Genomic DNA, 26,627 nt, shown 5'->3' with positions numbered 1-26,627 from the left:
AGCGCCGGGAAGACAAGGACGTGTGCCGCCACCACTGCCGCCATGTTCGTCTGCTCGCGCTGCTGGGTCGCCGCGGCCGTCACCGAAACGTCGGGGCGCTCGCTCGCTCGCTCGGTCGACGCCGGCCTCCCCGCCACGCCTGCTGTGCCCTCGTCACGCCCACCGGCGGCAGCCGGCTATCGCCGCTCCCGAGAAAGAGGAGAAAAGAGAGGTGAGTGAGTATGACAGGTGGGGCCTGCATCAGGGGTATTTTTGTCTTGGGAAAAAACAAAATAGAGCAAAAACATTTCTATTCACAAAAAAATAAAAACACTATTTTTAGGAACACCTCTCAAAATTAGAATAGTATTTTAATGAATCACTTTGAAGCAATAGTATTCCAGCGAAACCATCGTTTGCGATAGTAAGGCAATGTTTGGAAAATGGGTTTGAGATATGATTTCTCACCTCCCAAAGAGTAAGTTTTAATCTTAGCCATACATTTATCTAACCTCACTTCATCTTATTCCTCCATTCATTTGCATTTCCCAATCTCACATCTCCTAACCCATTTCCGAAACACACCCTAAAATCCCAAATTTCTTCTCTAAAAAAAAATCCCAAATTTCTCGGCTACGGCGGGGAGGCAGACGCACGCGGGGAGGCTGACGAGCGAAGGGGCGGCGGCGCCTGGAGGAGGCAGCGGTGACGCCGCCGCCGTCGACCACCTCACCTCCCTCGTCTCCCCCCTCCACGGCCGACGGGCGAAGGGGCGACGGCGTCGGGAGGAGGAGGCAACGGTGACTCCGCCGCCGTCAACCACCTCACCTCCTTCGTCTTCTGCATCCACGGCCGACGGGCAAGGAGGAGGAGGAGCGGCGACGGCGGCAGTGGGGCGAGGAGGAGCGACGGCGGCGGCTCGGTGAGGAGGAGCGGCGCGCGGGGGGAAGGGATGGGAGGGGAAATGGGCCTTCCCTTTTCTGATTGGGCTGAAAAATCCGAATTTTTTTTATTTATAATTTTTTTATTAAAAGTTTTACAAAAATAATTTTCCATTTTGAAAATTGACGGAAGTAGTCGCCTACCGCCCTCTGGGAGGGCGATTTTTAAAAATCGCCCTCTCAGAGGGCGGCGAAAATGACGTGGCAGACGGCCGTTCGCTCTCGGGCGACGGCCGTCAACGAAATTTGCAGGCGGCCCCCTTGCCGCCCTCCGCTAGGGCGATTTTATACTGTGCGGGGGGCCGCCTGGAAATGGGCGGCGAGGGGGGGCATGGAATTTTGCAGGCGGCCCCCTTGCCGCCCTCCGCTAGGGCGATTTTGTACTGTGGGGGGGCCGCCTGCAAATGGGCGGCGAGGGGGCATGGAATTTTGCAGGCGGCCCCCTTGCCGCCCTGGGGGAGGGCGATTTTTGCCTCCTCCCTATAAAGCCCAGTCCCTCCTCTGTGAAATTTCATTATATTCACTAAAAATCCAAAAAAACGAAAGAGAGAGAGGGGAGGGCAGCAGAAGGGGAGCGGCGAAGCCCTGCTGGTTCGCTCAATTCATCACAGGTATGCTCCCATACATCTTTTGCATTTGTACTAATATGTTATGTTTGAGTATATATGTTGCGTTTTAGTTTTAGTTCCATATATTTTAGCACATCTGTAGCACACAGCACATATGTGTAGATCCAGAGCATAGAATATAATAGTATGAATTGAGACATAGACAGTAGTGTTAATTGTAAGATGTAGTTTAGTTTGATCTGGAGAATGTAACGTAATTTTAGAAATTTAGAGAACAATATTGTAGAGAATGTAACTTAGGGCGTAGTACAGAAATGCGAGGTTAACGCAGTTATTGTTTTCATCAGGCACAATGTCAAGTAAGGTCACATTTCAGATAGTTCACGGTGAAGGAAATATTAGATTTGGTCCAGATGGTGTTGATCTGTCAGATTTTGTAATGACATCTAAGGGCATCGATAGGCCTGCGGAGAGAACATTTCAGTCAATTTATAGTTGGTTGTTGAGAGGATTTAGAATAGACCAAGAAGTCTACACAATGTCAGTGTCAGTTGTAGTGAGTCGTGCAACAGAAGGTTATTTTTGGGAACTAATGCCGATGGACAGCACTGATGCTTGGAGACGGTATGTGGAAATGGCTTTTGAACGGTCATGGCCCCTCGTTATATTTGTGTCGGTACAAGAGAAAGATATAAATGTTTCAATGCAAACCGAAGATGTAGAGGGTCCTATCAATGCAGGGGATGTTGTTGGACCATCGATGCAAAATGAGGAAAATCAACCAAGGGAGGAGCAGGCTATGGGCATGGCGGATGAGGGGGAGAGAGTCGGTATAATTGTTGATGAAATGGAGAGGGAAGATTCGGATAATGAGGAAGCGGACGACGACGCATCATCCGATGAGGAAGGTGATGTAATGGCCACTGATTGGGCAAATGAGGACTTCTCTGGACTTGTTATATCAGAGGGTGATCATGTACCCTGGGAGTATAAGGAGAACGAGGTAATTGAGGGTGCAAGGTATGCTCATAAGGATGAGATGAAGGAGGCGGTGAAGCATTGGGCGGTTTCCTTGCAGAGAGAGTTTAGGGTGGTCAAGTCAACAAATTATGTGTATGAAGTGAGGTGCATGAAGGAAGATTGTCCGTGGCGTGTCCATGCATATAAGGGTAAATGGAATGATTATTGGAAAGTTAGCATTGTGACTGAGCACAAGTGCTACTTACAAGGGGTGGAGAAGTATCACCGAAACATCACTTCAGCTTTTGTGGCAAGTGAGATGTACAGCAGTGTTGTTGGTAACATTGGCTTTGAACTAAAATCAATTATTAGGCACATTGAGAACAAATTCAAGTACACCATAAGCTATGCAAAGGCCTGGAGAGCCAAACAAAAGATCATTGAGATGAGGTATGGCACATTTGAAGCTTCTTATGATAATTTGCCTCGTTTGTTAGCCACCATTGCCCAGAGGAATAATAATACGTACTATGACCTACATACATTTACATCGGTTGATGATCGAACAAAGAGTGTGCTGCAAAGAGCCTTTTTCTCATTGGGTGCTTGCATCAATGCTTTTGTGCATTGTCGACCTGTTCTATGCATAGATGGAACTTTTATGACAGGTAAATACCGAGGTCAGATATTGACAGCAATTGGGTGTGATGGGAACAACCAGGTTCTACCTATGGCTTTTGCATTTGTAGAGAGTGAGAACACTGAAAGCTGGTACTGGTTCCTAGAGAGAGTGCACATTGCAGTGGTGCGTATGAGGCCCAACGTTTGCCTTATACATGATCGTCATGCGGGTATGTTGCGGGCTATTGACTACTTGCAGAACGGTTGGGATGAGAAGGGACTTCTAGCTAAGTGGCCTGATGTTCGGAGTCGGTGGTGCATGCGTCACATGGGTGCAAATTTCTACAAGCAATTCAAGAACAAGCATCTTATGGAGCTCTTTAAGAGGCTCTGTGCACAGAACCAAGAGAAGAAATTTAATGAGTTGTGGGACAAGTTGGATGAGTTGACAACGAAGCAAACAGATGAGCAATCTCGCAGACCACTAGTTGAAGGTGACGAGCCTCCCATACCTCTTGGTGCATTACATGATGACCCACCAACAATGAGAAGGAGGTCAGGGTCGTCCATCAGAAATTTCACTCAGTGGATTGAGAATGAGCCTAAGGAGAAGTGGTCTCTATTGTTCGACACCGATGGATCTCGGTATGGCATAATGACAACCAATTTGGCAGAGGTGTACAACTGGGTAATGCGAGGAGTTCGGGTACTTCCATTGGTTGCTATTGTTGAATTCATCCTTCACGGCACGCAAGCGTACTTTAGGGATCGATACAAGAAAATTGGTCCGTCCATGGCCGATAACAACATAGTGTTTGGCAACGTAGTGACAAAGTACATGGAAGATAAAATCAAAAAGGCACGGAGACATCGAGTTGTTGCTCAAGGCACACAAGTGCATCGGTATGAAATAATGTGTGTTGATAGGAGCAGGCGTGGTATCTATCGCAAGCAAGCCGTGCAGGAATGTGTCTTGAAGGCGGATGGTGGATGTACCTGCAGTTGTATGAAGCCGAAGCTTCATCACCTTCCTTGCTCACACGTTCTTGCTGCTGCCGGTGATTGTGGCATATCTCCCAATGTGTACGTCTCAAATTATTTCAGGAAAGAAGCAATCTTTCATACATGGAGTGAGGAGATATATGGGTTCGGGATCTCAGGATCTTACACAACGCTGAGTGCCCAAGTTTTTTATATTCCAGATCCATCTAAGTTAAGGGTGAAAAAGGGTCGACGCCAAACTAGACGCATCAGAAATGATATGGATGAGTCAGAAGCAGGTGGGAGGACTTTACGCTGCAGCAAGTGTGATCTGCGCGGCCATACTTACAAGAAATGCCCGAAGAATGCAGAAGTTCCAAGCGGCGCAGATGCTAGTCCATCTGGACAGGCAAGTGATGGTAGGCGACCACCTGGTGAAGGAACAACAAGCAGGCGCGCAAGGCCAAGGCGTCGTCGCGCAGCAGGCGATTCCATGGTGTAACAATGCTTTCGATTTAGGAAATAAAATGCTGTTGTGATGTAATGAGTGTTCGGACTAAATACTTCTATCGTGTAATTTCAATTCAATGTTGTTGTAATGAGTACCTCCGACTATTGTTGTACTAGTAGTATTGCGAACTATTCGGTGTTGTATCATAATGTTATCGTGATGAGTGTTCGGACTAAACACTTTTGTTTGTTTGTACTCTTGTTTAATATGTGTTAGTAATTCGCTTATGAACATTTATTACTTATGTTGAACTAATTATTTATATGTTTCTGATCAACCTATTTGATGCAGGTATGGCGTACGACACACCGGCGCAATTGAACCGTGGGATTGACAGGAACCACCGCTCGTTCCTGTCAGCAGTCGAGGGTGCACAGCTCGGCACCTTCCGTCCACGCACGTCGCGCGAGTGGTTGCGTGTCGACCCCCGTCACGTTCCTTGGTACGCGTATGTTCACATTTCAACTCAACTTTGCTTTGTGTTGTACTTATGTTTGAAGTTTGCTCTATACAGGTTGCGTGCGGCAGGCCTTCTACCACTTTGTAGGCTTGTTGAGGCGGCGGCGGACGACCGTGACCCAGCGAAGCGGTGGGATGCAGACCGGTCACTCCTTGCCGCTCTTGTAGACCGCTGGAGACCTGAGACGCACACGTTCCACCTTCCCTGTGGGGAGATGGCTCCGACACTGCAGGACGTGTCGTACCTGCTCGGGCTACCGCTGGCGGGAGCACCAGTTGGTCCCGTGGACGGTGTTTTTGGGTGGAAGGAGGATATCACTGCGCGCTTCGAGCAGGTGATGCGCCTTCCACACCTAGGACCGGCCAACACCCTTCCTCCGTACTCTACAGTCGGGCCTAGCAAGGCTTGGTTGCTCCAGTTCACTGTAAGTAAATAAGTTGTTATTATCATACATGCTTATTTGCGACCGGATGAGTGTTTTGTACTAACATTTCATTCTTAATTGTAGGCGGACCTTCTGCACCCTGACGCTGATGATTACTCGGTCCGACGCTCCCTTGAGACGTACCTGTTGTGGTTGTTCGGGTGGGTGATGTTCACTAGCACCCACGGGCACGCTGTGGACTTCCGGCTGGTCCACTACGCACGGTCCATCGCGGATGCTCAGCCACAGGACGTGCCGCAGTGGAGCTGGGGTTCTGCCGTGCTAGCAGCCACGTACCGTGCCCTCTGTGAGGCGTGCACGAAGACTGACGCGGGAGCGATCATCGCTGGCTGCCCTATGTTGCTTCAGCTTTGGGCAGCCGAGAGGTTTGCCATAGGTCGACCAGTGGTGGACAGCGCATCCTACGGGGTTGGTCGCAGCGCGCAGTGGCCAGAGGACGGTCCCACGATGGGGACTTACTGGTGTCGACGTGGGGTTAGTGCAACTTCGCTGCGTTATAAGTTTATGAGTCGTCTTCTTTTTTTTTCTTCACATAACATGTCTAATTCCGATCATGTTTATTGCAGCGTCGTTACGCTCACGTCCAGGTGAGACGTGGTTACCCGGACTTCGTGTTCGAGTTTGACCGTCTCCAGCCGAGCGACGTCATCTGGGAGCCGTACACAGAAGAGGCCGTCGCTGCGAGAGCACCGCTAGGACTTTCGTCCTTGTGCACACGCGACCAGGCTTACTGGCTCACCATCCTGCCGATGGTGTTCGACATTTTCGTTGAGCCTCACTGCCCGCAGCGTGTGATGAGACAGTTCAGACTTAGGCAGGTGTTTCCGGGCAACGTGCAGCCGACCGTCCTCCCTGCCGACCACTCGTGAGTTCGGATTGTTCATTTCTAAATTTTTAGGCGGATTACTTCATCGAGCCATATAATTTACCTCTCTTCACAGGTTGACTCGACGGGGACAGCTAGCAGGCGCACTTTGGGCTCCACGTGTACAGCAGTACGTTGACGACTGGGTGTTAGCTACAGAGGAGGTGATCAACGAGCTCTTCCCACACACGGAGGAGAACTACCGTGACTACCTTCGCTGGTACCTTCCTCGCACTCGTGCGCGTGTGACCTTCACTCCAGACGCCCCAGAGCCGCACGTTGCCGCTGTCACGGACGCGTATCCCACGCACCGTGACCGAGACTACTTCGTGGCGGTACGTCCAATTTGTATTACTTCTTACAATTATTTCATTTATCTTGCATAATATAGGACAACTACTGAATTTTTTATTTCCATCTTGCATAGGCTGATGCCGCACGGGATATCAGTGCCGATATCACCGCAGTCCAAGTGAGGTTGAACAGAGGTTTGCACTTGACTGACGTTGAGCAGAGGGTGACCTTCGACCGGATGCAGGAGAAGATGCGTGCGGTCATGCGCGTCTTCTCCTGTCGCAGCGCCGTGGACGTCGTACCTCCAGCTGGTCCGGTACAACCACGGCCTCGCGCGCCTACCGTCGGAGCAGGACCTCGACCTACGGCACCTGTTTCGCACGGTACTGCTCAGCCCAGAGGTTTCTTAAGTTTTGTTTCTGTTTTTCTACGAAAACATCACCCCGTCGTAACTTGATGTTCCATCCTCGCAGGACCTCGTTTGCCTTCGAGCGCCCCTAGCTTCGGAGCAGTGCGACCTACAGCACCGGTTTCGTACGGTACAGTTCAGCCCAGATATTAGTTCATTTTTGTTTCAGCTTTTGCACGAATATGTCACCATGTTTTAACTGCACGTTTCCTCATCGCAGGACCTCGTCTGCCTTCGAGCGCGTTCGCAGGCACGATCGGCGCTTCCGCGAGCTCCGCAGGGGCGTTCGCCACCTCTTCGGGCGCGTTCGCCAGCTCTTCCTCTCACGGAGCGTCGATCCCTCGCCCACACGGTACTTTACTTTTTATTACTACTGTTAAATACTTGTACGAAACTGATGGTCCTTGTCCAGCAGGATTTGCAGCCGGGATCTTCGGTACTGGGGCCTCTTCGTCTCACGCCGGTAAGGCTGGTCCTACTAGCCAGTTCTACGACGACGACTTGCACGGTGCACACCACCACGACGTACTAGGCTCCTCTCAGCTTGGAGGAGCTCCAGAGGCGCACACTCAGGAGCAGCCAGAGGTCACACCTGTACAGGCAGGACGGGTTGGCCGTGCCGTACCCCCGGACCGACTCACGTACTCCCATGGGCACATTAGGGCGCAGGGTAGGAGGGACAGGGGTAAGAGGCCTCGTCAGTAGTGTTCTACCTCTTCAGTCCTTATGTGACCGTTTCTTTTGGCTTACAAACTTGTAAAGCAGTACTACTTTTGCTATTACTACTGCAGTACTACTTGTGTTTGTCTCGTCTACATAGTTCTTTTCATTCATATGGTGCTAGAACAACTTATGCTCACGACAACACACTTTCGGCGCTTCACGGTAGTGTCAGATCCAGTAGCGCGCACAGTCCACAACAGCACACATGAAAAGCGGCAGCTCGAGTTATCACTATCAACTTTCGGCGCTGCCTGTTGACATAAAGTGAATCACGCCCACGCGTGATCGTCTTGTCACATCTAATGAATAATGTATCTCATTGAGTTCACATATATTGCAGTGAAAACGACGCTATATAATTGACAATCTGAAGGCAACCTCTTCATATCTTCTTTCCCAGTAGCACACCACACACGAAAATGGAAGCCTATTCATTGGTAATACGTAATCTAGATTTGAGATTATGTAGAACATTCTTCACTATAATTTTACATTTTGGCAGCAAACCAAATATGATCAAATGCAATTTTACCTTACCAAATATTTGGTAGTGCCAAAACTTGCTTATATTTTGGCACTAACAAAATATTTGTACGGTAACAATCCAAATATGCCCTAAAAAATAATAAAATTGTATTTTACCAGTCTTGGAGATTTTAATCTTGTATAGTTTTCAATATAAAAAGATTTGATAACTATTGATATTTATACAAAAATATAGAGCACAGTATAAAATCGCCCTCCCCCAGGGCGGCAAGGGGGCCGCCTGCAAAATTCCATGCCCCCTCGCCGCCCATTTGCAGGCGGCCCCCCCCACAGTACAAAATCGCCCTAGCGGAGGGCGGCAAGGGGGCCGCCTGCAAAATTCCATGCCCCCCTCGCCGCCCATTTGCAGGCGGCCCCCCGCACAGTATAAAATCGCCCTAGCGGAGGGCGGCAAGGGGGCCGCCTGCAAATTTCGTTGACGGCCGTCGCCCGAGAGCGAACGGCCGGCTGCCACGTCATTTTCGCCGCCCTCTGGGAGGGCGATTTTTAAGGGCGGTAGGCGACTACTTCCGTCAATTTTCAAAATGGAAAATTATTTTTGTAAAACTTTTAATAAAAAAAATTATAAATAAAAAAAATTCGAAAAATCCTGCCTTTTTTTGCACAGTGGTGGTGAGGGGAAAACCTCCACGATTTGTCGCGCCGCTCCCCTCCCCGTCACGGCCGCCGCCGCCGCTGCCGCCGTTTGGCTGAGCACCTCGCCGCCGGCGCTATTCCCCACCGGGGCGGCCTCGCCGGCGTATCTGTGGTGATTTGTGCTGCGAGAGAAACTTCTTTGTCGACTCCGCCGCCGCGGTTGCGGTTCAGGAGCTTGCCGAGCTCGGCGAGGGGCGGCGGCAATGAGGGAGGCGGTGACGGTGCAGGTCGGCGGCTTCGCCAACTACGTCGGCTCCCACTTCTGGAACTTCCAGGTGAGCCCCCCCCCCTCTCTCGTCTCCGGCAAGATCCCCAACTTGTTGCTCCACCTGGTGCAAGAACCTGACGCTGACGCTTCTTGTTCTTCTTGTTGGGGTCTTCTTCTCCAGGATGAGTTGCTCGGGCTCGCCGACGACCCCGACGCCGACCCAGTCTTCAAGAACGACGCGCTGGACATGGACGTCCTCTACCGCTCCGGCGAGACGCACCAGGTAGAGCCGCTCGTCCTTATCATTAAGGAAAATATACTTATTTTTTTTCTGCTACTGCTCATCTCTTACTGACTACTAGCATACAATGCTTGATTTCACCAGGGTATACCCACATACTGCCCTCGTCTGGTGTCGGTTGGTTCTCGAGGTAATCTGACTGAATTTGATCCAAGTATTGTAGTGTGTAACAACTGTTATTTTGTTACTGATAGTGTTGGCTGCGTGTTCACGGTGGTATCATTTGCAGGGTCCCTTGGTTCTTTGAGTTCATCTGGTAATCTCGGTCAGACCAGTGCTTCTGCAGATCAGCTCAATGTTGCTACATGGCAAGTGGTGCTCTAACTTCTCCAGAATATGCTTCCATGTTTGGTTTTTCTTATTGTGCCCACCATGCATAAATGATCGCTGTAATTTGGCATGTACAAGCTACGCAGAAGAATACTGTTGTTTCAGTTTAGTATAAGATTGCTTGTGCAAATGGGTTACAGAGTTAAATAAGCTTAGGTATCTACAACTGGGGGATAATTCTGACAAATGGAGGAAGCATGTCTGCATTGTCAAAGAAAGCAGATAGCAAATATAGCAGCTTTGCTCTAGCAGTGAGCTGCTCTTATGCTGATAATAAGGGAGCAATGGACTGGTAGTAACGATGCATATACCCATCCAGCTTCTGTGGAAGTGATGCATTGCATCTGCCTATTATTTTCGTAGAGTTGCATTCATCTTTTGGCCTGCTGTTGCTTGTTATGTGCTGCTGTCATGCATGCTATCAGTAACTATATGCTAATATCATCGACGAGAATAGGGGCACCTATATATTGAATAATGTGTCGGGCTCATATATTACCATGATGATTTTTTCCTGGTTTATGTAGGTCTGGAAGTGTAACAAGATCAGTCTCAAAACCTCATGGGCGGAACTTGTTTCTGCAAAGCTTAGTTGAAGAAGGGCAGAATCCAAGCACTAGCAATGGTGCCAGCAACTCCCAGAAAAGTGTTGAGGATAAGGACCTGATCGACTGTCTAGAGAATAGCGTCAACTTTTGGACGGATTATTCAAAAGTTCAGTATCATCCTCAGAGTTTATATGAGTTACATGGGTCATGGACAGACTTTGACAAGTTTGATAACTATGGCAGCGCACAAGAGGTTGTTTCAGACTGGTCGCAAATAGAGGAAATGAATGAGAGGCTAAGGTTCTTTGTTGAAGAATGCGACCATATTCAGGTCCTACTTTTCCCCAGTGAATTATCAGCAAACTCTACTATAGTTTTGCAACAAGCTAATGTTCACTTATGCACATCATTTCCGATATCATGCATATTTTGAGACCATTATTTTTAGCTTAATTGATTCATAATTTACCACAGGGCATCCAGTTTATTGTGGATGATTCAGGAGGTTTTTCCAGTGTAGCTGCACAGTTTTTGGAGAACATTGCTGATGATTACACAAATACACCTGTATTGCTTTACTGTGTGAGGGATCCAATGACCCTTGGATCATCCAGGAGGAATCAAAGGGAGTCCATTATGAGAGCTCTTCATGATGCTGTTTCATTTTCAAAACTTTCGTCCTTTTGCAACCTGATGGTACCCATAGGACCGCCTTCATTAAGTAGAAGTATGTCCTTTGCCTGAACTCCACATTTTTAGTTTATTTTTTTATTCTTTTTTGAAAACTTTCCATTCGAGCACTTTTAGGTCTGGGGAGTTCTCGTAAGTTGGCTAAATACACAGGAGGATACTAAATTGCGATGCTATTGTTATTCTGTGATTTTATAGGACTTCTTTCCGGTAGCCTAATTTTGCTTTTGATTGCTTTCATGTATACTGATCTTGTGCCTTAAGATACTGCACTTGATTGCATTTCCATTAAATATCAACTCCTTTTGTTCATGCTGTATATTCACATTTGATTTCCATACAAAATTACTTTCATGAATTCCCTTAAAAAAATACTTTCATGAATGTACAGAAAGCTTATTCTGTATGAGATTTTCTCACAAATTTCCTTTCACTCTGTTTCATCAGGTTACATGTCATCGTATCTTTATATACAAGACGAGAAACCATTCCATGCTAGTGCTGTTTGTGCTGCAGCAATACATTCAATTACTGTTCCATTTAGATTGCAACGAACGGGCCCGAGTTCAGACTTGGCACATTCATCTGGTAATCTTGACATTGGTGAACTTCTGCACATTTTATCTGATCAAGGTCGGCAGAACATGGTTACTGCTCTGGATGTAGCGATGCCTGCCCCTTCTTTGACAGGTACACAACATAACATATGTCCTACTGTCATACCAACATTGGATGGAAATTTAATCTTGCTTGCTAATTGCACACTTGTAATTTGCAGATAGAGATGCTATGGGGAACATAGAGATGAAGTTGCACTCTTTGACCCCTGAAATCAGCGATGAGGATGAAGATCCTTATTCAGTTGAATCGCTGGTGGTTCATGGAGCTCTTGATAAAGGTCTGCACATCTTATCTTTTGCCATAGGGTCTGATTAAGGCTGTGTTCGGTACTGGAGGATGGGAACCTATCTCCTCCGCACGGAAAACAGAGTGGTCCATTAGCGCGTGATTAATTAAGTATTAGCTTTTTTTTTCAAAAATGGATCAATATGATTTTTTTAAGCAACTTTCGTATAGACACTTTTTGCAAAAAACACACTGTTTAGCAGTTTGAAAAGCATGCGCGCGGAAAACGAGATGGGGGAGTTGGGAAGTCCTATTATTTGTCATGCCAACAGAACTTATTTTTCTACTGTTATATTGTACAATATTGAACATTTCACAACATTATAGGCATGGTGGCTAAATTTTGGTTATACATGTAGAAGTACAAAGAATTAACAATTGAAATTTGTTTGCACAGGTGGGCAAAGGACTTCCATATCACAAGTGAAAGGCTCGGTATGTTCAGTCTATGAAGCCAGAGAGACAAAGCCAAAATTTTCCCATCTCTCAGCATCTCTTTGCCCCCTCCCTGTCCCCCTTCCGTTCCCGTCAATCTTCAGAGGCAACATTGGCCGGCATGGGGAGATCCTTAGCGACCATGCAGAAGAATCCCAGCCAAAGGGCTCACTCGATATTGAATCGATACCGATGGCGGCACGATTACGATCAAGCAGCGCCGTCCTGCCTTTCATAGAGAGGCGATCGGGGAGCCTCCAGAAGCACGGTGTCGCAAGAGGTGCCATCGGGTCTCTGGTCCTCCGTGACTGGGGCTTCGGGAGGGAGGAGGTGGAAGACATGGCGGAGCACCTAGCAAAGTTACTCGGCCCGTTTCACCCTGAAATGGATCTTACTTCGGATTCTGACTAGATCATCTTCAAAAATCTTACTTGGAGAATCAAGCATGATCTATCTGTTACAATGTATGTGGATTGTTGTAATACTGAATTTGTTTTTCAGAGGGTTTTCAGATACTGAAAATTCATGCTCATGTGGCTGGCTGTTTTGAAATCAAGAATGAGAGATCTGAATCTATGCTATGGTAGAATTTCTTTTTCTTGTGCATGTGCATTTGAGCATGGGTGCAGGCTGTGTATGTCACAAATATGTACCATATTGTATAAAAATCAGAATGGAGATGCATTTCTTACTTGTGAAACTCTACAATGTAGAGATGTGCTCAGGTGGGACTATTTGAAATTTTCCTAATAATCTCATCACCTTACGAGAGAGCATTGATGAAACTCAACTGCCACTAAGCATATGAGAGAGCACTGATGGGTCCATATTTCTCCTTTATCTGTTAATTCTCTGATAGAAAAAGGCTGAACAAGATAAGTGGTGGACTAATATCCGATGGTACACTTAAGTTTTTCAATAATACATTTATATGCTCTGATAGAAAAATAATGGCTGAACAAGATAAGTGGTGGACTAATATCCGATGGTACATTAAGTTTTTCAATAATACATTAATATGCTTTTGTTGGCATGGTTCCTCGTCCACTCTGACCATGAACTATGAGCAAAACAGAAACCTACGGCCAGGCACATGCCTGCAATTAACACCAAATGCAACCAACGCTATCACAATTGTTCTGCTCACCGGCAGTCTTACCGTTGCCTAGTCACCCTTACACTATGCCCAGTGCCCACCAATCACTGCCAAAGCCCAAGACATCAGGATCAGTTGTTGCATAGCATTGCTTGGTACAAACCCATTTGTCGGTAGGACTTGAGCTCAAGCAGTGAGTGTGACCATGAAGATACAAAGTGCGTTATAATAACTTATAAGAAGCATCCGATTCAGGAAGTTGCCAGATAACCACTAGGCCTTTGGAGCACATGAATTTTAAGAATCACTGCGTTCCAAACGGCCACTAAACTGGTAGATACAAAAGGAAATTCGCTCAATGACAGGGGAAACTGGTCTTGTCATTCAAATCAGGTTAACGAACACAATGTTTCTACCTTTGAAATATCATACTCAACCTACCATATCTAACATTAAAAATACATGAAATCGACGCCACCAACATGCATGCATCCTCCTTTAAGCGGATTGATCAGACAAGATGCACACTGGCTGTTTAATTCTCAAGCAATGTTTTCAAATTAAGGCATCAACTTCCTCAGGCAGATAATAGATGACAGACAATCTATCTCCTCACCGGAGGTGCACCACCCCGTCCAACAGGACCACCACCACGACCAGCAGCAGCCTGCAGTACATGAACAGAGGGAACAAGTTTAGGAACTGTCTGTTGGAAGTGTCAGTGATGAACAAAAACACAGAATTTGAAAAATAATGCGTGAAAATATCTGGCTATAGAAAATCTAAAGTGAATTTTGCTAGAACCCTTAACTGCATGTTATTCTATGTTAAAATTTTCATTTGCCAAGTGGCCTTCTGCAGTTTGCAAGATGAATTCATATTTTTATAGGCATAACTTGCTAGTCAAGATTTATGATAACAATGCTATATAAATTATCTAGTTTCGCTAAAATTGTAATAGGACAGGAAAAAAAAAGGGCAACCAAGATTCAACACTCCATTTTTTTTTCTTTGCGAGGAACACTCCATTATAAATTATTTAACCAACATAAGGAAGACCGAAAGGACCAATATATGCACAGAACAAACACCACAAACAAATGAGCGAAAAAAAAGCCAAAGAATAGCTGCAGACATGGAACAAACAGAAGCACAAAGATACCCAGGAAAGAATCATATCATATCTTTAGAAAATAAACTGGACCTTGCCTTCAGCTATTGGGAAAATAACTTCATTCCCAAATTATGTAGTGTAGGTAACAGAATATCATCCTATGGTACCCAAAGACTACACTAGAGGTATTTGAGAATATCTTGTATGGTCCTCATATTCCTCACTTGGCACCTGGCTAGTAATATCATCTTGACATACCAACTGATGGGAAAAATATCTAAGATAAGCCAGTCAGTTGCATTTTCCTAAGATCTACATCCTTCTTTTGTTTGTTAAATGGTATACATAAACAAAAGCTTGGATAACCCTTGGTTAAAAGTTCTTACTACTTCCCCTATCACTTCGAAAAATTTGATAACACATGGCCATCCAAACAGCACAATCCAATATTTTAAGCTCAGATATCCACCCCAAAGGTCCATACGATTTCTAATGGCACAAATAGACTACAGTTATTCCACAGTTAAGTGCACGTAAAACTTTTACAATAAAGGTTGAACATATGCACAATTAATTTGTTCCACTACACATGTCAATTTCATAACATGTCCATATGACTGGTTGGCAGACTTCTGCAGAGTCAAGATCAAAACAAAAAGGAGGTACAATCTAGAAGATGGCTCCTAAATGGCTAAATCCTGAATTGCAATGTGACCATTGTCAAAGTATGTCATCCTTTCAGTTTAACCATTCTATTAACATAGCTACCATGGCTCATTCACCCAATACGGAAAATTGACAATATGGCACTGTTTATTGACCTTAACGTATGATAGGAGAGAAAGAAACCAGGAGTTAAATTCAAGATGAAAATCCAATTCAGTGGAAAAGCAAGCCAAGCATGATTAATTGAGTATATGTGACAGCGCACCAACATTGTCAGTATCAAAGATAATTAGATCCATGGTACAGCAGCTAAAAGCTCATTAGTTCAGGGACATACTAATCACAAAGGAAAGGCATAAAAACATTTTTTTAAAAAAAGTTAGGCAATTTTCATTATCCAAATTTTGAAGAAAACCCAAGCACAACAGCATAAAAACATGACATCTACAAAATAATACTGGATTTTTTTCAAGATAAAAGAAGGGACCCATAGAATTTGTTTAAATCTAAGTATGTTAAAAGCAATCCTCAAGAATTAAACCCTAGGAACATCATGTGCAACTAATCAAATTACTACATATTCTATACATCCATTAGCAAGATAGAATTTACCGCGTAATTTCATTTTGACCTATTTATCTTAACAGGAAAAATCCAAATTGAAAGTGATTATATAAAATAAGAAACTAAGCAAAGTCCCTCCAAAATAAATCAATAACTGATGTGTTGCCTTTGGAAAGATGCAAGGTACACTGCATCACCCTCACTCGTTCAAGAGTATATCCTAATTGTATTTTCTTTTACACGTTATATCACCAACAGGATTCAAATTATCACTATATAATTGATCGACCAGAAGGAACAACCATCTTTGTATCAAAGCATAATGTCCATATGAAGCAACCATTACCCGGGCACGCATTGCAACCGCACGGCCACGCCCGACTCCAATAGCTGATCCTTTGCCCTACACAAGACAACAACAAAAAAATTAGCACAGTCACACACCATCTCACCACTCTCTTATCTCAGCAAAACATTTTACAATCACCAACCCTAATCCTTGCTTCCAGGCGCTTGAACATGGGTGCGTTCTTGAGCATATCCGGTATAATCATAAATCTGCAACAACAACAACCCACACACTCAGACAAATAAGACCACCACGACGCACCACCACCTAATGAAAACCCTGGGTTACCTCACTCTGCTTCCTCTGATGAAGACGTGCTCCAGCTGCGACACCTTGCCATCCTGCAGATCAACAAACCCAAAAAAAAAAGGAACAAATCACCCAGGGTTTTCAAATCGACGGGGATCTGGCTCCGATCTGGAGTCTGGGAGAGTCGCGGGGGCGCGTAGTAGCTCATACCTTGGCGGTGAAGGTGATGTTGTCGAGCTGGCAGTTCCAGTTGTCCTCGCACTCCACCATGGCGCCGCGGTACACCTCGCCGGTCTTGAGCTCCACCGTCACCACGTGCCCCGCCGCCTCGTGCAGCAGCTTCACCGGGATCCCCAGGCTCCGGCTCATCTTCCCCTCTCCTCCTCCTCCTCTCCTCTCGCCGCCGCCGCTAAAACCCCAGCTCGCAAGGGAGTACGGGAGGCGGCGGCTCAGGGCTCAGGCGAAGCAAAGCGGACAGGGAAAAAAAAGAGAGAGAAAAAGAAAATAAAAGGAAGTGTTCGGGTCTCGATAAACTCTCCGGTTTTGTCTTGGATCGAAATGGCCCGGCCCAACAATATCACAATGGGCCTAGCCCAACAATTGTCATAATGGGCCCGGCCCAAACCAAGCCGCGGCGAAAGCGACCGCAGCGAATCACTTGGCAGCGAAGGAAAGCCGAGGCGGCCATTTACGACCCACCTGTCCATCCCGCACCCATCTAGAAACGCGTCCACGCAGATCGGAGAGACCGAGGCTGCTTCTTCCTCTTCTTCTTCTTCCCCCAGCCGCGTCGTCGAGAAGGTTCTAGAGGGTTCGAGAGAGGGTGGGAGGGACCGCGAAAGCGACGGACGATGGCGCTGCAGTGGATGATCCTGGCGTGCGTGGTGGCGGCGGAGGCGGCGGTGGCCGTGATGCTCACGCTCCCGGCGCCCCGCGCCGTGCGGAAGCAGATCGTCGGGCTCACCTCGATGCTCCTCCAGCCATTCGCCGGGATACTCCCCTTCGCGGCCTTCCAGCTCCTCGGTGCGCGCGCGCTCGCCTCTCCCTCTCGTGGTTTTGGCCCGAGGTTTCCGCCCTCTCGTTACAGCGCTCTGACTGGCTTGCTTTTTTTTTTTTTGGCCCCCCGGATGTGCAGATATCTACTGGAAGAACGAGCACAGGTTGATGTGCACCTCCGAGATTTGCACCGCTGACGAGCGTATCCGCTTTGAGAAATCCGTGAGTGAATTAAGATCTTGTGCGCCTTTTCAGTTCTAGTTTGTGTTCAGTATTTTTAGGGTTTTATGCAGCTTTGTTTTGTGCGTGTCCATTTTGGATAAATGTGAACGGCCAAAAATGTATGCCTTCAGGAATTGTAAGAACAATAAACGCCAATTGATTTTCGCCTTGACAAAGAACCGGATTGAAGTATATACTTTTCAGAGTAGTATATAAGGCCGAACAGATGAGAACTTTTCAGAGTGTAGGTTGGACAACATTTGTGAATGCCAGATTTTAGTTGTTCCATTAGGGGCACTCTACTTAGACGATTCCTTCTAATCATTTGGTTTCAATACAAAAATAAAATTAAATTTGGTTCTTAGAAAAAAAAAAGTAGAGCTCAGAACTCCTGAAAATTAGCAAAAGTAATTGGAATTGAGATAACAGAAGAAACATACACGTGTTATGCTTTCAACTCCATAATTTATATGCCTTGAATTTTAAGGCTACTAGGAAAGGAGGAGAACTGGCCATACTTTGGCAACCCTCTTTGGCCATACATCCACCATTATTCTCTTCGGTCTGGAGGAATTGTTTGTATCTGTACATCTCATACCCTGAAGGATGTTCTACTTCCTGACATTGAATGTTTGGTTTGTATCGTTTTTCTTTCCATGAAAACTGCCTTCACAAGGAATTTGTTATGTAAAGCTTTTCTTGGGGGTCTGAAATGCTCTAGCCCTATTGCTGAACAGTTAGACCAGTGAAATTGGCAATACAAAAAATGTAATGGGTTATGAGAACTTTTCTTTAGCTGGCACAATGGATGGATCTTGTTCTTCTAGAAGAAATGGCTAGCCAGAATTCAAACTTGTTAACTGACTAACTGACCACTGCATTTAAATCATGTGTTGCAATCTTTTTTCCTTTTCCAGAATAGCATGTTGAATAATCCTTGCTAAAGCTAATCTTTATCTTTTATCTGAAGTGGCAAACAAAAGCTACCATTAAATGAATGATATCCACTGAATAATACAATACAAACGTTTTGCGAGCTTCCTGTGTTTAACTTGGTATTGGGCTGACCTCATGGCAGATTGGCATGTGATGGGTTTGTTCTGGCACTGTCCCAGAATTATGCTTGTGCCAAGCAAAACTAGTGTAGCTGTCATTGGCTGGGATCTACAGTGTCAACCATGAAATTGTTTTTGTCCCCTCAATCATTTGTGCATTTTAAATAATTTATTTCCTTATGTTCACAAAATAAGAAAAAAATAGCCATTACATCTATTAAATCAATGTATAATGCCATCAACGGGACGGCTTAAATAAAGTAAACATTCATTTTAGGATTCCTAGCGCTAGAGCTAAAGCAGAGGTATTCGTCTAGGAATAGGTATCTTCGGCCGATCAGTTGGAGCAGTAACCCTAACGACTCGTGTTTAACCCCAACCCCTCAGCTACGGAAGTGTCAACAAACTAGCCGGTACAGGAACGTGGAAGTCAACGAAGTGAAGGCAGGGTGAAATGCACAATAGCTCATAAACATACCTAGATACTTTTCATTGCGTACACCTTACCAATACCAACTACTTTCATATTATCTATAATACCATTTGCATAATCAATTTATTTTAATGGTTAATGGGTTTGAGCTTTGTTATATGTTTTTTTATCAGATTCAGAAGATTCGGAGAGTAAATTACCTATGTCTAATGTCTAGTAGTTTCAGCAAATTCTTTAATGCATTTTAAGCTGTGCAAAGTAAGGAGTTGTATTGGTTTCTTCATCTTCCTGTGTTCTCATCAATGAATATTTTCTTGTACAGATCTTCAAGGCCCAGAGGAATGTCATTCTTTGTGTTTCAGCATGCCTCCTTTACTGGTAAAGCAACACAACTGCAGAATCTTATGGACATATTGTCCATGGAATTTTATCTTATCATTGTTTTTTTAAAAAAAAACTTTGGGACAGGTGCATTTTCCGTATTTGCAAGTACAACAAGGATATTAAGGCATTGGAGGAGACTGAGAAACGCCTCAAGGAAGAGTAGATTAATCACACTTACAGGTCTGCCAATAACTTAGACAACACGTTTTCAATGGAGCATATGGCTGTTGATTTAAAATGTCGACTCAACAATCTTTTCAAAAATCGAGATTTAGTTTATTGGAATCCTTTTACTAGATAGACGTTGAAGATTCTTGTTTTAGACTTGTGTTGATGTATTTCAAGGAGTAGGCTTAGCTGAGAACCTAGATCTTCACCTAATAATTTGGTGGTGATGAAACTTGGACATATTCACCATTCACCTCATTCCTGTCTTGCAAATTATAAAGCTAGGAAAGAAACAAAATCATTTCCATTTCAATTCAAAAGAATCTGATGTTTGATAAACCATGCTGGCATGCCATTGATTCTGATCAATTCTGCTCTGTTGTTCAAAGTTAAGTAATACAAGGGGTTGCATGAATTTTTAAATGACTTTGTTATTGGCTGCCATGCTTGCGAATACGGAAATAGAATTACATTGAGCACTGGCATTCATTTATCTTTCCTTCATAATCACTTGCTGCACCAACAATTAGTCTATTAGACAATGCTTAAAGATTGGTTCCAGTAAAGGCTGAAATACCAGGTGCTAGTGGTGCCATACTTATCTTGTGTCAAGTAGATGAATGTGATGTTACCATCCAACTGTGCACAAACTTGCAATAATTTGACATGGGAAAATTGATGGATCGTTCCTTCTATAATTTATTGATGCAGGTGGATTTTGTGCTATTCCTGTCCTTCAGATGTATGCAGATAGTTATGTGGGATTCCCAGTGTATATTGTTCGCCTTGAGGCAAAGAAAATGTTACGCTGTTTCGGCACATGATTTTCAGTACGATTTCTCGTTTAATTGTAAGTCGTCCGGATTCTCTTTTTTTGTGTTTTAACTTGGGATGATGTCAGTACGATTTCTCGTTTAATTGTAAGTCGTCCGGATTCTCTTTTTTTTTGTGTTTTAACTTGGGATGATGTCTACCAAGAATACATGAGAACCACTGAACCCTGGTCATCCTTCAATTCAACCGTTTGAACATTTGCCTGCATGTTGTCTGAACATCCATTTACTGGCTTCCTCGTGGTCATCGTTGTTGAATTAGTCTGGTATGTGTTTAGAATTGTACATGGGACTGCTCGATGCATCTAGTATGTACGGCGTCAAGGTTTCTGAACAGTTGAACCAAGACTCGGTCTTAAACCTACGGTAGATATGTACTTTACGTTGCAGCTTGCAAAGGGCAAAGGTTTGGAGTACCCCATGTATCAGGGCAAATGTTTCCAGCTGTTTTACGTTTGCCAAGCCCACGGATTTATTATTATCTCGTAGACTCTGTTATCCTTTTCACCATTCTGACTAATTCACGGAGCTTTGCAATGGAACGGCGGATGAGAAGGTATGCTATTCATGTGCAGACTGCATATGTCCGATGAGAACAAACTCGCTCTGTATCTGTAAACCTCAAACTGCAGAGAAACCACAGTAGATACTCTCTTACATTGCATTTGGAAGGTCTTCTTACATCGAGGCAGGTACGAACTGTTTCCGTTGTTTGGGGTTAGGACCGGGTTGATGTGAACCCCTTCCGAACTGCACGACACGGCGGAGGAAAGAACAGCTTGCTTAGCTAGCTCTACCTGTTTGCACACCAGAAAGAGAGCGTACGGTGGCCGGAAGAAATAGAGGAAAAGACGCCGTCGTCTTCTCGCGAACACGCGGTAGTCGCGTACCCGCGCGCTGGAGAAACCGTGTTGCCGCGGCGGACACAGCGGCAGAGTCATGGACTCGGACTCTCATGGGAATGAGTATAAACACTGGCATGAACAAGTTCTCTCTGCTGCAATTTCTTCAAAAAAATGCCAGAAACAAATTGCCAGCACCTAACATGAACAGGCAAATAAACAAGTAAAAAATGCCACACAAATTTCTGTAGTATGAGAATACACGCAACGAAGTAGTTAAAAAGGAGAAAAGAAAAGGAATATAGCATTTTTGTTTCTCTAAACGAAACGTTTCCTCTCATATGAAACGCATTTTGCTGCCTACTCCAGTCACACAATGCGTGCACGATATGGAATAGTTTATGTGGCGCAAAGGAGCGTGTGACGGTGTGGAGCGTGTCGGTCTTAGTTAAAACTGAATGGCGTTTGGTCCGTGCCTACCTCCATCAGAGACCAGGAATTGACTGGAACAAAACAATTCAGTTGCTCAAACATAAATATATTTATAAATCATAAAACATTCAACCTATTGGACGGGCAATCGAGTGAAATTGAATGTTAGGTGAATTCACCTAAATTTCGGTTTCCACGTAGCAGGATAGACCGAGCATGGGAACAGAGAAAAGGGGCGCATGAACTGAATCCTGTTGACCCCTCCCGGTTTTGTCTAATGAAGCTAACTGTTGTCTGAAGCTTTGGCATTTTCAGTCGTTTGAATTTGTTTGTCCTTTAACATAACTTCTGGCAATCTAGAATCAGCATCAGCTCTTGCAACTCTTCACTTGATATGCTTCTAGAGAAAGAAAATGCAAACACAAAGAGATGTTCACAGAATTTAAAAGTAGCAAATGAATTCATACATAGCCAGTCATAAAGTCCACTGGCTATGTACATCCTCTCATGAATGCAGAGTCCGGGTTTCATAATCCTTTTTTTAAAAAAAAAAATCCATTGTTAGATATTTCCTCCGTCCCAATTCAGATTCATGGTAATGATTTGATTTTTTTAAAGACAAATGGTGTATCTTCCAAAAGAAATGCTCCCTAAATTGACAAACTTAGCTAGCTTAGTTGAATGATCACACTGATGTGGTTAAAAACCATAATGACCATTACTCAGTAATCTGTAAAACACGGATTAATGAAACATTTCAAGTGGCTGTATTAACATGTCACCATGTATTTAATTGCTAAAAGAAGTCAGTGATGTATAGCTTGTATTAACTGAGTTGCTTTCAGGCAATCCATAGTGGTAGGAAAAGTACAGCTACTGTTTGGTAAGTAGGGTCTAATAGCAGTACCTGTGATTTGACCTAGCTAATTACCAGTATAAGTTTCTAGAGTAGCTCACTTGGTTTGAGTTAGTCTTAAAAATTGAAGAAGTTGGTGTGAGTTATTCCTAGGTTTGAAAATGCGAGATGTCCACACATATTTTACCGCCGCCTACAAATCTACAACCACCAGTGATTATTCTGAATGATCGGTGGTGGCATTATGAAAGCTGCAGCGATCAGCTGAATTACTCAGATGAAAGAATTGCAACTGTACTCCCTCCGGTTCTATAATAATTGACGTTTTAGATAAGATTGAGGTCAAACTTTTATAACTTTGACCATCAATAACTTTAAAAATATTTAGTTTAAAGAAACTCGAACAACATATATAAATTTGTCTTTCAAAACACTATAAAAAGTAAACATATATTTATTTATTGTGTATATTATAATAGAAAAATAAGGTCAAAGTTATATTTTGTAAACCGTGTCATTGTCCAAAATATCAATTAAAATGAAACCGGAGGGAGTATTTCTCAAAAGAAATTTCACAGCCACTGCATAAGATTTACTTCGACTTAGCCGGTATTCCGAGCGAAAGTTACCGTACTGTTCGCGCAAGTGACGAACTGAATACAATGGTGACAAAAGCAAGCAGTTGCATAAACAACGACTGGACTTTGAATAATTCTAGTTTTATAGGATGAACCGGTCCTTTTCTTGCATGATTATAGATCCCGGTTAGTATCACCTTATCCTAGTCAAGAATGTGGAAAAAAACAATTACAAAATTGAAATCAAAGTGACACACAAAATCAATTAATTATTCCACATGCCATTTGGTATGAACTCATGAACCATAAAAAACTGGACCTATGTATGAACTACATTCACACAGGATCATAAACTCCTAAATCCTTCAAATTTAAAAGAAGAAAAAAAAAGAATACGGCGTACGGTTAAGTTCATTATGGTGGAACCAACCCACCCAAATTTTAATCATAGACTTAACACTGATGATCATACTTACAGCTAATTATTTTTTTAGTGACAAACATATCTGTCGACAGCAAAACACCCGTGGTGACTTCATCCACATGTCAGTCAGTCTTCTGGAGATAATATATGAGTAAAGTATACATGTGCGTTCATATGGGTGAATATATGCGTGATATGAGCACCTATGTCTATATTATTTTCTCATTCAATGCTTTCTTCGTAAAAAAAACATATTGACGGAGGGAGTACTACCTCCTTTCTAAATTAGTGGTCGTTTTGACTTTCTTCTTGCAATGTTTGATTATTTGTTTTATTTGAAAAATTAGTGCAAATATAAAAAAGATAAGTTATACTTAAAGTACTTTTGATAATAAAGCAAGTCACAAATAAAATAAATAATAATTCTATAATTTTTTGAATAAGATAAATGATCAAACATTACGAACAAAAACTCACAACAACAAATATTTTGGGACGGAGGTAGTAATACATAAGAAGAAGAAGAAATGAATGTGAGTTGGCATTTACTTTCTCCGTCCCAAAAATAAGTGTACTTTTACACTGTTCACGTCTAACGTTTAACCGCTGATCTTATTTAAAAAAAATTTATGATTAGTATTTTTGTTGTTATTAGATGATAAAACATGAATAGTATTTTATGTGAGACTTACTTTTTTTTATTTTTTTTCAAATAAGACGGATGGTCAAATAAATAATATTTCTATAATTTTTGAATAACATAAATGATCAAACATTATAAACAAAAACTCACAACGATAAATATTTTGAGACGGATACAGTAGTACATAAGAAGAAGAAGAAATGAATGCCGAGCTGGCATTTACTTAGCTAAAGCACAGCGTTTATTAACTCGGTAGCCGTTCCGACCGTTTCCTCCCCTCCCTCTCCCGCGGTTTGCAAGGACGCCCTCTCGTTCAAACGTTCGTCTGTTCAAACGTCAACCTTTCCAATTCAAACAATCAAACCCCTTTACCCTTCTCCCAACCTCCTCCTATTTGAACCCTTCCCACCACCTCCAGTCTCCCGTATTGAACTCTTCTCAGCTCAAAGCCTTACACCACAACACGCAGCTGTTCTCGCTGGGCTTCTCTTCTTGCGCTGCGGTGATCGATCGAGAGCTTGGGATGGCGCTGCTGGCGCGGAGGGCGCGGAAGGCGGTGATGGCGAAGGCGCCGGCGCCGCTGCTGCAGAAGAGGGGTGGCGGCGCGGCGGCGGAGCTGGCGATCCCGGCGCACTTCCGGTGCCCGATCTCGCTGGACCTGATGCGCGACCCGGTGACGGCGCCGACGGGGATCACGTACGACAGGGAGGGGATCGAGGCGTGGCTGGACACCGGGCGCGCGGTGTGCCCCGTCACCCACGCGCCGCTCCGGCACGAGGACCTCGTCCCCAACCACGCCATCCGCCGCGTCATCCAGGACTGGTGCGTCGCCAACCGGTCCCGCGGCGTGGAGCGCATCCCCACGCCCAAGATCCCCGTCACGCCCGTGCAGGCCTCCGAGCTGCTGTTCGACGTCGCGGAGTCGGCGGCGCGGCGCGGCGCGGCGGGGCGCGCCGCCGGGGCGGTCGCCAGGGTCCGGGCGCTCGCGAGGGACAGCGAGCGGAACCGGCGGTGCTTCGTGTCCGTCGGCACGGGGCGCGTGCTGGCCGCGGCGTTCGAGTCTCTCGCCGCCGCCGGGGAGGCGGGCGTTCTCGAGGACGTCCTGGCGGCATTGGTCTGCATGATGCCGTTGGACGAGGAGGCGGCCAGGGTCTTGGCCTCGTCTAGCTCGATGGGTTCACTCGTCGCCATTGCCAAGCACGGGAGCTTGGCCGGAAGGCTGAACGCTGTGCTGGCGATCAAGGAGGCCGTGTCGCGGGACGGAGCGTTCGTGGACCTGGCGGATGACAAGGTCGACAAGGTCGTCGACGCGCTGGTCGTGATCATCAAGGCTCCGATCTGCCCGCAGGCCACCAAGGCTGCCATGGTCGCCACCTACCACCTGGCGAGCTCCGACGAGCGCGTCGCGGCGAGGGTAGCATCCACGGGGCTCGTCCCAACGCTCATCGAGGCCCTCGTAGACGCCGACAAGAGCGTGTCCGAGAAGGCCCTGGCGGTGCTCGACGCAATGCTCGCCTCGGAGGAAGGCCGCGCGAGCGCGCGGGGCCACGCCCTCGCAATGCCGGCCCTCGTGAAGAAGATGTTCCGCGTGTCCGACGTGGCCACCGAGCTCGCCGTGTCGGCGATGTGGCGGCTCGGCTGCAAGGCCTCCTCCGGCGACGAGGAGGCCGCCGCGACGGGGTGCCTGGTCGAGGCGCTGCGTGTGGGCGCGTTCCAGAAGCTTCTCCTCCTCCTGCAGGTGGGCTGCAGGGACGCGACCAAGGAGAAGGCCACTGAGCTGCTCAAGATGCTCAACAAGCACAAAGGGTTGGGGGAGTGTGTCGACGCTGTGGATTTCAGAGGGCTCAATAGGCTGTCATGAATTGAGATCAGTGTTCAGAATCATTGTAAAAATAGTTGCGAGCAGCTAGGAAATGCAGATTGTAAAAATAGTTGATGGGGATTTTTGCGGATGTGCTTTCCATGCTAGATTGTAAATCTAATTGCAAAAACAAGTTTCCTACTTTCCTCACTGTAAATATTTTGCATGTAAATTCCTTCTTTTACTGCCCATTTGACTTTTGCACGATTTTTTTAAAATATATCTGTCGTTGTTTTTGTGGATGAGATTTTTCACATTTCGAGCCAACAACAATCAAATTTGATGCATAACGTTCATTTGTCCTAGTGTAACCAACACCAACCGGATCGCCGTTTTCAATTAAAAAATGAATTTGAGTTTTTATTATCCACTAAAATCAACATTCCAGTCGTAAGAAGAATCTTAAACGTTGAACACCTGTTCCTCCAACCCAACCTGCATGAGGCAGGTACAAGTTCTCAGTTCTCACCTTTGAAAACTTCGGTTCAAGCTTGGACGAAAGCG

The 26,627-nt window shown here is 45.1% G+C and overlaps 4 protein-coding genes and 1 long non-coding RNA gene across 5 annotated transcripts; 4 read left to right on the top strand and 1 right to left on the bottom strand.

Moving 5' to 3' along the window:
* The first annotated feature begins 6,434 nt into the window (after positions 1–6,434).
* On the top strand, positions 6,435–7,155 carry LOC136355898 (uncharacterized). Its single transcript, XR_010740457.1, has 3 exons — positions 6,435–6,667; positions 6,760–7,009; positions 7,100–7,155. It is a non-coding gene; the product is annotated as an uncharacterized lncRNA (long non-coding RNA).
* A 1,778-nt stretch (positions 7,156–8,933) lies between these two features.
* On the top strand, positions 8,934–13,049 carry LOC4332207 (uncharacterized). Its single transcript, XM_015776767.3, has 9 exons — positions 8,934–9,215; positions 9,330–9,431; positions 9,534–9,579; positions 9,679–9,757; positions 10,307–10,658; positions 10,802–11,054; positions 11,465–11,707; positions 11,796–11,915; positions 12,321–13,049. The coding sequence occupies exons 1-9, from the start codon at positions 9,144–9,146 to the stop codon at positions 12,767–12,769; spliced, it is 1,716 nt and encodes a 571-aa protein (XP_015632253.1). The 5' UTR covers positions 8,934–9,143; the 3' UTR covers positions 12,770–13,049.
* A 764-nt stretch (positions 13,050–13,813) lies between these two features.
* Positions 13,814–16,872, bottom strand: LOC4332206 (small nuclear ribonucleoprotein SmD3b). Its single transcript, XM_015776769.3, has 5 exons — positions 16,607–16,872; positions 16,436–16,488; positions 16,290–16,356; positions 16,145–16,201; positions 13,814–14,121 (listed from the first exon to the last, which is right to left on the bottom strand). The coding sequence occupies exons 1-5, from the start codon at positions 16,763–16,765 to the stop codon at positions 14,059–14,061; spliced, it is 399 nt and encodes a 132-aa protein (XP_015632255.1). The 5' UTR covers positions 16,766–16,872; the 3' UTR covers positions 13,814–14,058.
* A 244-nt stretch (positions 16,873–17,116) lies between these two features.
* Positions 17,117–20,695, top strand: LOC4332205 (uncharacterized). Its single transcript, XM_015772559.2, has 5 exons — positions 17,117–17,419; positions 17,532–17,614; positions 19,425–19,480; positions 19,571–19,666; positions 20,366–20,695. The coding sequence occupies exons 1-4, from the start codon at positions 17,248–17,250 to the stop codon at positions 19,647–19,649; spliced, it is 390 nt and encodes a 129-aa protein (XP_015628045.1). The 5' UTR covers positions 17,117–17,247; the 3' UTR covers positions 19,650–19,666; positions 20,366–20,695.
* A 3,991-nt stretch (positions 20,696–24,686) lies between these two features.
* On the top strand, positions 24,687–26,314 carry LOC4332204 (U-box domain-containing protein 21). The gene has a single exon (XM_015773709.3). The coding sequence runs from the start codon at positions 24,786–24,788 to the stop codon at positions 26,121–26,123; it is 1,338 nt and encodes a 445-aa protein (XP_015629195.1). The 5' UTR covers positions 24,687–24,785; the 3' UTR covers positions 26,124–26,314.
* The last annotated feature ends 313 nt before the right edge of the window (positions 26,315–26,627 follow it).

This window comes from Oryza sativa, chromosome 3 (genome assembly GCF_034140825.1).
Source record: "Oryza sativa Japonica Group chromosome 3, ASM3414082v1".
Taxonomy (NCBI): Eukaryota; Viridiplantae; Streptophyta; class Magnoliopsida; order Poales; family Poaceae; genus Oryza; species Oryza sativa.
This window is presented reverse-complemented; position numbering and strand designations above follow the sequence as displayed.

Coding starts and splice junctions, on each gene's coding strand:
- LOC4332206 (XM_015776769.3), bottom strand. CDS start 16,765: ATGAGCCGGAGCCTGGGGATCCCGGTGAAGCTGCTGCACGAGGCGGCG. Junction 16,202..16,289: donor GCCTGGAAGCAAGGATTAGG/GTTGGTGATTGT, acceptor TGTCTTGTGTAG/GGCAAAGGATCAGCTATTGG. Junction 14,122..16,144: donor CGGTTGCAATGCGTGCCCGG/GTAATGGTTGCT, acceptor CATGTACTGCAG/GCTGCTGCTGGTCGTGGTGG.
- LOC4332205 (XM_015772559.2), top strand. CDS start 17,248: ATGGCGCTGCAGTGGATGATCCTGGCGTGCGTGGTGGCGGCGGAGGCG. Junction 17,420..17,531: donor CGCGGCCTTCCAGCTCCTCG/GTGCGCGCGCGC, acceptor CCGGATGTGCAG/ATATCTACTGGAAGAACGAG. Junction 17,615..19,424: donor GTATCCGCTTTGAGAAATCC/GTGAGTGAATTA, acceptor TTTCTTGTACAG/ATCTTCAAGGCCCAGAGGAA.
- LOC4332207 (XM_015776767.3), top strand. CDS start 9,144: ATGAGGGAGGCGGTGACGGTGCAGGTCGGCGGCTTCGCCAACTACGTC. Junction 9,580..9,678: donor GGTGTCGGTTGGTTCTCGAG/GTAATCTGACTG, acceptor TATCATTTGCAG/GGTCCCTTGGTTCTTTGAGT. Junction 10,659..10,801: donor AAGAATGCGACCATATTCAG/GTCCTACTTTTC, acceptor AATTTACCACAG/GGCATCCAGTTTATTGTGGA.
- LOC4332204 (XM_015773709.3), top strand. CDS start 24,786: ATGGCGCTGCTGGCGCGGAGGGCGCGGAAGGCGGTGATGGCGAAGGCG.